A 9,273-nucleotide genomic window follows, 5' to 3' on the forward strand; every position below is an offset into this window, starting at 1 on the left:
ATGAGTATAACATGTTTTGGCTAGGATTAGCGCTAAGACTGCGCTCAAACACTGTTACTCTTCGCTCATTTCACTAAATGCTCTTGTTGTTAATATGACTTCTAAGGTGATCTACTTCACCGTTGGTGGCAAGGAGGAGCAGGCAGAATTCAGTTCCGATATTCCCGCGGATGATGTGAAAGGTACGCCTGATCTCAGTCGCAGAACTAAGAAATCGGATTTCTACCGTCCCGCCACTGAATGATTAAAATCCTTCTCGTATCCTAGCCCCGATCTCCAGGGTCTTTGTGTAAATAGACAGTTTGGATGTATTTTATGCGTAGTGCCCTTTTTGCCTCAAAGCGTGTCCGCGGTGCTTTCGATCACACTTTCACCAGCTGAAAAGCGCGCTATGTCATAACACTCATCTCAAAAATACACTCTTAACTACGTTTGTCTCTTGCCTTACAGAGCTTTTCCGCAGTGCTGCTGAAGCCGGGGCTTACGACATTTTAAAGTTGTACAACACAAAAGGAAGTATTGTGAACATCTCGCCTAAATTATCGGAGAACTCTCCCGAGTGTCGGTACAAGCTTGAAGTGGTGGCCGCTAGCTGCTCGGCTTGTGGCTTGTGTGGTAAGAGCCTCTCCACAACCCTTGTAAACGCTATGTTATACGACAAAACACTATCTGTTTTATACCCTTAGCCTTATTTTGACCTTTGAATGTCAAGATTGTAGTGTCCCCGTGCTAGCAAATCGCGTGTGTGAGATTCCGTACATTTATTCCAAAGTCCCCCAGGGACTTTCAATTTCTCTGCATCAACAGTGCGGTGAGAAAATTAGCAAAAGTAAAAAGCACTCATCAATGTGTTTTCCGATTCCGCCAGCTTGTTGCGTAAATTTCCCTGACTTCATAATTTGCACGGTTGCGTACAATTTAGAGTAATCTGTCCTTTGTGCAAGGAAATTAATATTTGACTCTATGTATTATAATAATTGTGTGTGGGTTGGTGTACACTGTTCGTTGTTGTTGCATCGCCGATTGCCTTTTACCCCGATGTAAAAAATAGCATTGATTTTACCGGTGTTGGCTTCTATAAAAAGGGATAAAAGGCCAGTCGGCGGTGGGAGAGCTAGAAGAATGTCGTTTTATTTCATTTTATTGCAATGTTTATTTTTTACTTCGTAGTGCCGAGTAGTACTAAACTATAGATCGCAATATCTGATGGAATAATTTGAGAAGGAGTGGATTTCTCTGTCTTTCTCTCAACACTCAAATCATTTTCGAGTGCGTTTCCCTGCATCATCAGTCGTATGTAAACATTATTGGCTCGCATTTTGTTTGTCTATGTTCTTTTACAAACAGAGGCAAATTAAACTACTGCTCACGTCTAGTGCTTCACATGAATATTTTGTTTGTTCAAGAAATTTGTACTCATCTCTGTTTCAATATCTTCGACTCTAAAATAGTTGCAAGAGATAAGAATATTCAAAGGGAAAACGCAAACTATCATTATGACAATGACGGAGACCTCGGTGGAATTTAACCAATTTTTTTTATTTAGTACCTTGGTGAACAAATTAATATAATTCTTATTGTCATAGCAACTAATCAACAACTAACCCAAAAGTAATTAACAAGGAGCTTAAAATAGAAGTACGAAAACATTTTTTCGTACTAACTATAAATCATTCTAAATTTCTGGATGTATATCTTGTCATTTTTGAAGCAGTTTCCTAATGAATGTTGGTAATTCTATTTCCATCTAACATCATTTTGGCCGTCTCCTGTCACACATGAAAAAATATTAATTACTTTTTATTGATGTTATTGGTGATATAATTGCTTATTTAATTTCAATACCTTATCTCCCATAGGGTGATACATGTATTATTTGGGGAAGAAGATTACTAGTATAGGATAAAAATATCTTTCACAGCTCATATCATTTGTTATATTCATAGATATAGACCTAAAATTAAGATCCTTTACAGTGCTAAATGTTAGCAACTCTGAATGGTCACATTTTTTATTTGCATTCGCAATGCAACCAAAGGATACAATTTAGCTGCATAAATTTATCAAAACTTAAGGATGCAGAAAGCTTAGCACATGAGATCTTATCTGTTCAACTATAAACTTGACACTTGTTTGCAAACGTGCCTTGAAAAATAACATAAGTCTGGCTACTGGGAGAAATTTAACATATACAGGAAATTAACCAATGTTATGACTAATATAGCTATATTTCTTGAGATCCCTCCTTTATGATGTTTGTCACATGAAAAAAAAAAGACAAGCAATTTTTCCGAAGAATGCCTTTTAAGAGTATTCAGAAAAACAAACTTTGTTACCCCTAAAACTACTCTCAAGCATGAAATTGATTTTTATTTTAGTCAGAGTGGCTTATATAAGTAAACCTTGTTGTTCTAAATAAACATCCTGTAAAATTGATTATGATAATGTTATCACACCCCTCAGGGCTTTTACCATATGATGAATACAATAAATGATTGAATTATCATGCCCTTTTATCATTTTTACTTGAAGTAAACAGCTAAAAATTTTGTATAATTATTTTCCATTTTTGCAGAAATATAATGAATTACAATGGATCAGCAGACAATAATAACAATAATTTCTTGTTATTTTTCTTTATGTTTTCATATCCAAATTAAATACTCATTGCAAATTGATGTCTTTGTTCTTTAGAACCTGGTAATGGCTGCTCTCTGGAGAAGTTGGAGCAGAGGTAAGTCTTTTATCTAGACAGCTGCATAAGATATGTAAAAAAACGGTTTTTCATAGCTTGAACTCTTCAAAATTTCCTAATTTAAGATTTATTGTATTGCAGATTGATAATTGTATAAATGGTTGCTACCATTTCTACTAATTCTTTAAAAGTTCTTGTTTCAATTTTTCATCATCAAAGTTTTTCTTTCAATATGACAGAAGTGAATGCAGTACTCTACTTTCTGAGATAAATAATACAAATCCTATTAACAAAGGCAAACAGTAGCCATATATATCATGCTCTGTGCTCCCTTTTTAACTCTTGAATGCAAATGCATTTGCTAGTTATTAGGGTGGGGGACTGCTATGTCACGTCTATGATGTCACGTCTATGCAGTCACGTCTTTGATGTCACGTCTTTGATGTCACGTCTATGTCCAGTTGCTTGCCTTGGATCTTTAAATGTACAGTATGTGCAATAAAGCACAGCAAAACAAGCTTGCTTTAAGCTAAGCTTTAAGCCATATCTGGCCTAGTGACCTTTGGCCTAATCATCATATTAATTGGATTGTAGAATTGAGAGCCTAGAAAAGCAGATCATTGTTGAAAATGGTGAGCCTCCCCCAGTTGTCAAAGACATCAAGCTCAAAGTGGACTCATTCCGGGATAAACTAGAGGTAACCTCTTTTACTACTTAGCCTCTGGAGCAAAAGCAGGACAGGAGGGACAAGGGAATTGTTCCATAGTTGTAGGCTCTGCTTCTACCAAGGGAGCATGACATAATGTGTTTCCATCTAACGTACAATTATGTTTCTTACAAAAATAAACCCCTTCATTTGTGTTCGTTTTGTAGGGGGAGTTATCACTTGGGCTGTTGGGGGTGTGCTGCTCAGATTATGAAGTGTCTGTCAACAGGGTCTTTGTTCATACCACACCCACATGAATTTCAAGGAGTTGCAGTATCTCACCTCCCCAAGGCTCATGATGCACTTCATGCATCTTTCGTCGTTACTCTTCACCCCCAACAGCACAAGTGATAACTCACCTTACAAAAGAAACCTGGATGACGCATTGCATAACAAAGTGTTTTTTTTTTCATATTAAGCATAATTGTGCCTTAAATGTTAATACATTTTGTAGCACTCCTTGCTTCTACTACAGGTAATAGTAGAAGTTATGCTTTATTTCTTTCAGAGTGTTGAATGTTTAAGCTGGCTTGGACTGTTTAAAGAGATGACAAGGTAACCTCTTTCCAAACTTTAAACTTTTGTGTGCAAAATGAAGTTGTTTTGGCTCTCTTATATTATGCATATTTATTTGTTTGGTTATAGTGGAACAACACCCAGACCGAAGCCAAGTTTGATGCGAAAATCATCGGAGGAGTTTGAAAGTGTCTTCATTAGATACAGGAATCTATCGTAAGCCCAATATTGCTGATTCCGGAGTCTTGATTAAAGCATTCTAAGTGTTGTTTTGATCTCCATTTAAAGAAAAGCAGAATTAACAGAAGAAACAAGAAATCTATTAAAGAAGCCCACATTTGATAACTGGTAAACAAAAAAAATTATTAGAGAGCCAATTATTTGTGTGCTTCCAAGAACTGTAATGGCTACATGTCTTGTTGCAGGCAATGGGAGGAGGCAGAAATGCTTTATTTACTTCAACAAATGTACATAGACTTAGGACTTTTGGATGAATTCAAAATAGAGGTAAATTGTCATGGAGTAACATCCCCATTTGACTGATAGTTTCACCAACATCACTATACACACCAATTTGTACTTATACTACCTTACTTAAATTAAACATCTTGTATTCACACTAGATGTGGTCATCTTAGCAGAAAACGTTTAGTAAAGGCATGTAGCCAGAATTTTCCAGAGGGGGGGAGAGGGGGGAATGGTTAAATCTAGGAGTGGTCCGAGTAGGCCCTGGCTCCCCATATTTTCTGTGACTTGCTTTAGAATGAAGAAGTATAAGAAATCCCCCATTTAAATTTGCCCCCTCCCCCTCATTAGAGCCTGGATTTGTCCCTGGGGTATATATATATATATATATATTACCCCAGGGACAAATCCAGGCTCTCTCTCTCTCTCTCTCTCTCTCTCTATATATATATATATATATATATATATATATATATATATATATATAGAAACAGTATAAGATTTTATTATTCTTCAAAAAAGTGACACCTTGCATCCAAAGCGTGTGTGCAACCTTAGCTTGTGGATTTTGTCAGCTTAGGCTATTTACACAACCGGTTTTATTTTAATGCAGAGATCAAAACTTCAGCACTTCCTGTTTGAAGTCTACCGACACTACAACCCAACACCTTTCCATAATTTCAGGCATGCTTTCTGTGTAACACAAATGGTAGGTAGAGCTGCTTCTTGTCTGCTAATAACATTTTCTTTTTTGGTGTTGTGAAAGCTATCCCTACCATTCTATTCCTTCAATTTGTTTCAGATGTATGGTCTAATTTGGTTAACAGAAATCTTCAATAAAATCACTAAGCAAGACTTATTGATAATGCTGACATCAGCACTATGTCACGATCTCGACCATCCTGGGTACAATAACGCCTATCAGGTGAGGCTTATAGTGGTACAGGAGCGGTAAGGGGGGTCCCTGCAAGTTTAACATGTTTCAAAAATCGGAAATCAGGTTTCACGATCTTTAAAGAGCATAGATCACGATTCATGCCGATCAAATTTCACGAATCACGGCAAAGGTAGCAATCACTGATCACAGATTTCAATTTCACGATAAACAAAAGGCGCCATTCACGGATCACGAAAAATAGCCCTTACCGCCCCTGGTAGTACAGTAGGAAGGAGTAAGAGAGAGGGGGGGACACATTGGGACCACGTAAATGTCAAGATCACTGAGGGTTGTAGCAGACCCAAACATACAATCCCTGGGGCCCAATATGACAAAACAAGAATTCATTTGGGTGGGGTTCTGAATCCTATACATGAATCGGGTTGTGCTTGTATGCTTATGTATTTGATGTACACATGGATCGGATTGGGTTTGCATGCTAACGCGTTGGAAGTACACAAGAATCAATACTTTTATTCTATCATTGGGATGTCTCTAGATCAATGCAAGAACAGAGCTAGCACTAAGGTATAATGACATCTCACCTCTGGAAAATCACCACTGTGCCGTGGCTTTTGATATCATGAAACAGGTAAGGAAAACAGACACGTGTTGTTGCTTTTTCGTTGATCTTCAGTTTCTCGTAAAACTCAAACCTATTTTTCTGCCAGGACAAGTCTAATATTCTTCAGAATGTGAGCGCCGAGACGTTCAAGAAGATTCGAGAAGGGATGATTAAGTGAGTAGTGATCTAAGATTTTCATAGAGGGAGAATTGAGTATTGGCCTAACTCATCATCGTTCATTTGTCGTACGTAGGTGCATCCTCTCCACGGACATGGCTCGTCACTCAGATATCCTAAACAAGTTCAAGGAGCTGCTGAAGTCTGGCTTTAAGTTCGATGACGAGGCTCATAAGTCCATGGTAATAAGATTTGATAACTCTTCCGACAGCAGACCATTTATAATTTCTATACACAGCAAAATGAACGTTAAGAGAAAATGCCTATTTGCACCAGATCGTATTTTTCGTTGCTGTTTTCCAAATTTCTGTTGCCAGGGGTGGCTAGTGCTGAGTATACTGGCCTCACAATGCTGGAAACTAGTTCGAATTCTGGCTCGAAAACTCAGTGACGTTTTCTGGAATTAGGTCTAGATTTGAATTCGGTGTTGTAAGTATAGGTTGAGCTTATTTCTCTTGTGTTTCCAGTCTTTCGGATGGGACAAAAAACAAGCCACCCTCTCCTAACCCTTCGCAATTTATGGCGGCGTTCAAGGGGCCACATGTTATTCGTAAGAGTAGTGAATTGCTTCCTATATCACTGCCTAACGCCCTCTCTTTGAACCCAGTGGAAGAGCCTCAATAGGCAACAGTTAACATGCGCCTGTGTAGGAGGATAGACTAGAGGTTTTTCGACTCATAGGAATTTCACATATACATAGTAGAGTTATATAGTGAGAACTTGATTCTGGGTGTGGAAAGCCGTAGCTACCTCTTTTTGAACGCTGTGGAATTGACTGAACTGTTATTATATGCGTCTGTGTAGGAGAATATACTAGAAAACTTGTGAGAGAGGTTTTTCGACTTATATGAATTTTATATATACATAATATAATAAGAATATTGATTCTCGGACGGATAGCCCGTTAATTTGTTATTTCCCCTTCAGCTTATGCAGATCATGATTAAGGTATCGGACGTGTCGAACGAGGCGCGACCCATGGACGTGGCTGAGCCGTGGTTAGACTGCCTTCTGCAGGAATTCTTTATCCAGGTAAAGTACACTTATCTTTCTGTACTTTTTCTCAAGCTAGTTTGTGGGATAACATTCCCGCGAGACCATGTTAACATTCAAAACGTCGTTAGTGCAAATGGTAAATGGCAATTGCCAAATAGCAGTGCTGTCATCCGAAAATACCATGGGACTCTCCATAATTCTATTGAATGCAGGAAAAAACTATTAAAATAACTCGTGCGATTTCCTTTTTTTTATAGTTACAAGAAACAGCTTTTTGTTTTGATGCACCATTCGCCATTTACAGTGACGTTTTTTTAATAGGTGTTTAAGCAAATGCAACCCAAACCTAACGTCCCTATGGCCAACCGTTGTTGTTCTGGTTGTTTCTTGTGGTGTGCCAATGTTTTTTGTCGCACCTACACCCATGCGTGTCGATGTCATATTATTTCCTATCTGTCAGAGTGACGTGGAGAAACTTGAAGGTCTACCTGTTGCCCCCTTCATGGACAGAGATAAGGTATGAAATAAACTTGATTCTATTACGAATTTGATATTCATTCCATTACCCCGGATGGTAGTACATGCGACATAGCTCTGTCGAGAAGTACGCAGCTGCTTTGTCTCCTATTATCTTTGTTCTACAATGAAGTTCTTTTGTCTCTATTCTTCTCGTTCTTTGTGTCGAGGTGCGGATATTGTTCATTTGCCCAATCAAATTGCAGCTTCTAAGAGCTGCGTACTGACACACTCTGTCGAATGCCCCTGTTTCCCGGATATATTTGATATTCATTCCATTACCCCGGATGATAGTACATGAGACACCACTTTGTTGAATGCTCCTGTTTCCCGGATGTATTTAATATTCATTCCATTACCCCGGATGGTAGCACATGCGAGATAATGCTTTTTGTTTTCCGAATGTATATTTACTTCATTACCCCAGGTGGAACGGCCTGTCTGATTCTCCTGATACTCTTTCCAGGTGACGAAACCTTCTGCTCAAATTGGCTTTATCAAGTTCGTGTTGGTCCCCCTGTTTGAGGCGCTGGGAGAGCTTTTTCCCATCTTAGAGGTAACTTATAGAGTAAGAGGGGATGCAACCCCTCCCTTCCTATTACAAGACTTGAGTTATTTCCTATTGAAGGAACGTGAAAATCTTTTTTCCCATATAATACCTGACTGTGCACCTTCACCCCCTCCCCCCCCCCCCCCCCCACACACACAAACTCCCCCCTCAGTAAAAAAAAAATCTGGTACTGACGGAGGTCGATAGGGATACACTGAATGTTGGTCACACAGACCGATTTCACTGCTTCTTTTTCCTCAGGATCACATCGTTTCGCCGGTACGAAAAGCTTTGGATTATTACGTCGGTATGGGCCAGACCATGGAAACAGAACTTAAGAAAAAGAACTCGAGGGAGGAACAACAACAAGCAGTCATTGCGGAGGAAAAGCCCCAAAGCTAGTAGAGGGTGATATTGTCTGTTGGAGTGAGTGGGAAAAAGGCGAAGAAAATACAACCAACCGGATTCTCGTGGTGATAGCGATCAGCAACGAACTGCGCGAAAGATTTCTATGTATACTAATTGATAGCAGTCGTATTTAGATAGGCATTCAAGAGGGAAGGGATCTACTGAAGAGATGTGGTGAAGCAACAAGAACACATATGCTGGTTCTACGGATTCAACGATACATTTTGCGGTTTTGTTTTTCAGAATTCGACGACGATTGTGGATGAGGATGTAGTCCTGTCGTTATGAGCGCGACCCACTGACTGGTAAAAGTTCTATTAGAGGATCCCCTCACGAAAATTTCCTTTCAAAAGCAGTATTGCACCAACCATCAGGGAATGGATGCGTGTATTACTCATTTGTCTTCTCTAAATGCTTGGATGTGGTGTGGTGCAGCGACTGAGAACTGTCGTGCGTAAAAATAGAGAGCTGTTAGGTAAAGTGAACTCTCTCCAAAGCATACCATACGCATTGGGAGGCGATTTCAATTTATATATATAAGCATAGCGTGGTCCTTAATACAATATGTATACATACTAGATTTTATTTATCGTTTATATATGTAAATAAAGACACTGGTGTACATGCAAACCATTACAAAGCCTTGTGGGGGTGGCCCGTACCTTCTCTGACAAAGTCTATATGGGTGTGACAGTAAAGGGGTGCCAGGCACAACTACTGTGAATATATCATTACCAGTATC

General features: G+C 39.0%; 1 protein-coding gene across 1 annotated transcript; it reads left to right on the plus strand.

The window, feature by feature from the left end:
- Nucleotides 1-46: 46 nt before the first annotated feature.
- Nucleotides 47-9,161, plus strand: LOC5503186 (high affinity cGMP-specific 3',5'-cyclic phosphodiesterase 9A). The gene is made up of 17 exons (XM_032371473.2): nucleotides 47-182; nucleotides 451-615; nucleotides 2,695-2,734; nucleotides 3,290-3,392; nucleotides 3,910-3,956; nucleotides 4,047-4,133; nucleotides 4,206-4,265; nucleotides 4,343-4,424; nucleotides 4,996-5,091; nucleotides 5,185-5,307; nucleotides 5,819-5,911; nucleotides 5,991-6,058; nucleotides 6,138-6,243; nucleotides 6,989-7,093; nucleotides 7,518-7,574; nucleotides 8,040-8,129; nucleotides 8,385-9,161. The coding sequence occupies exons 1-17, from the start codon at nucleotides 95-97 to the stop codon at nucleotides 8,523-8,525; spliced, it is 1,551 nt and encodes a 516-aa protein (XP_032227364.1). The 5' UTR covers nucleotides 47-94; the 3' UTR covers nucleotides 8,526-9,161.
- Nucleotides 9,162-9,273: the final 112 nt, after the last annotated feature.

The sequence above is a fragment of the Nematostella vectensis genome, chromosome 3 (genome assembly GCF_932526225.1).
Source record: "Nematostella vectensis chromosome 3, jaNemVect1.1, whole genome shotgun sequence".
NCBI classification, from domain to species: domain Eukaryota; kingdom Metazoa; phylum Cnidaria; class Anthozoa; order Actiniaria; family Edwardsiidae; genus Nematostella; species Nematostella vectensis.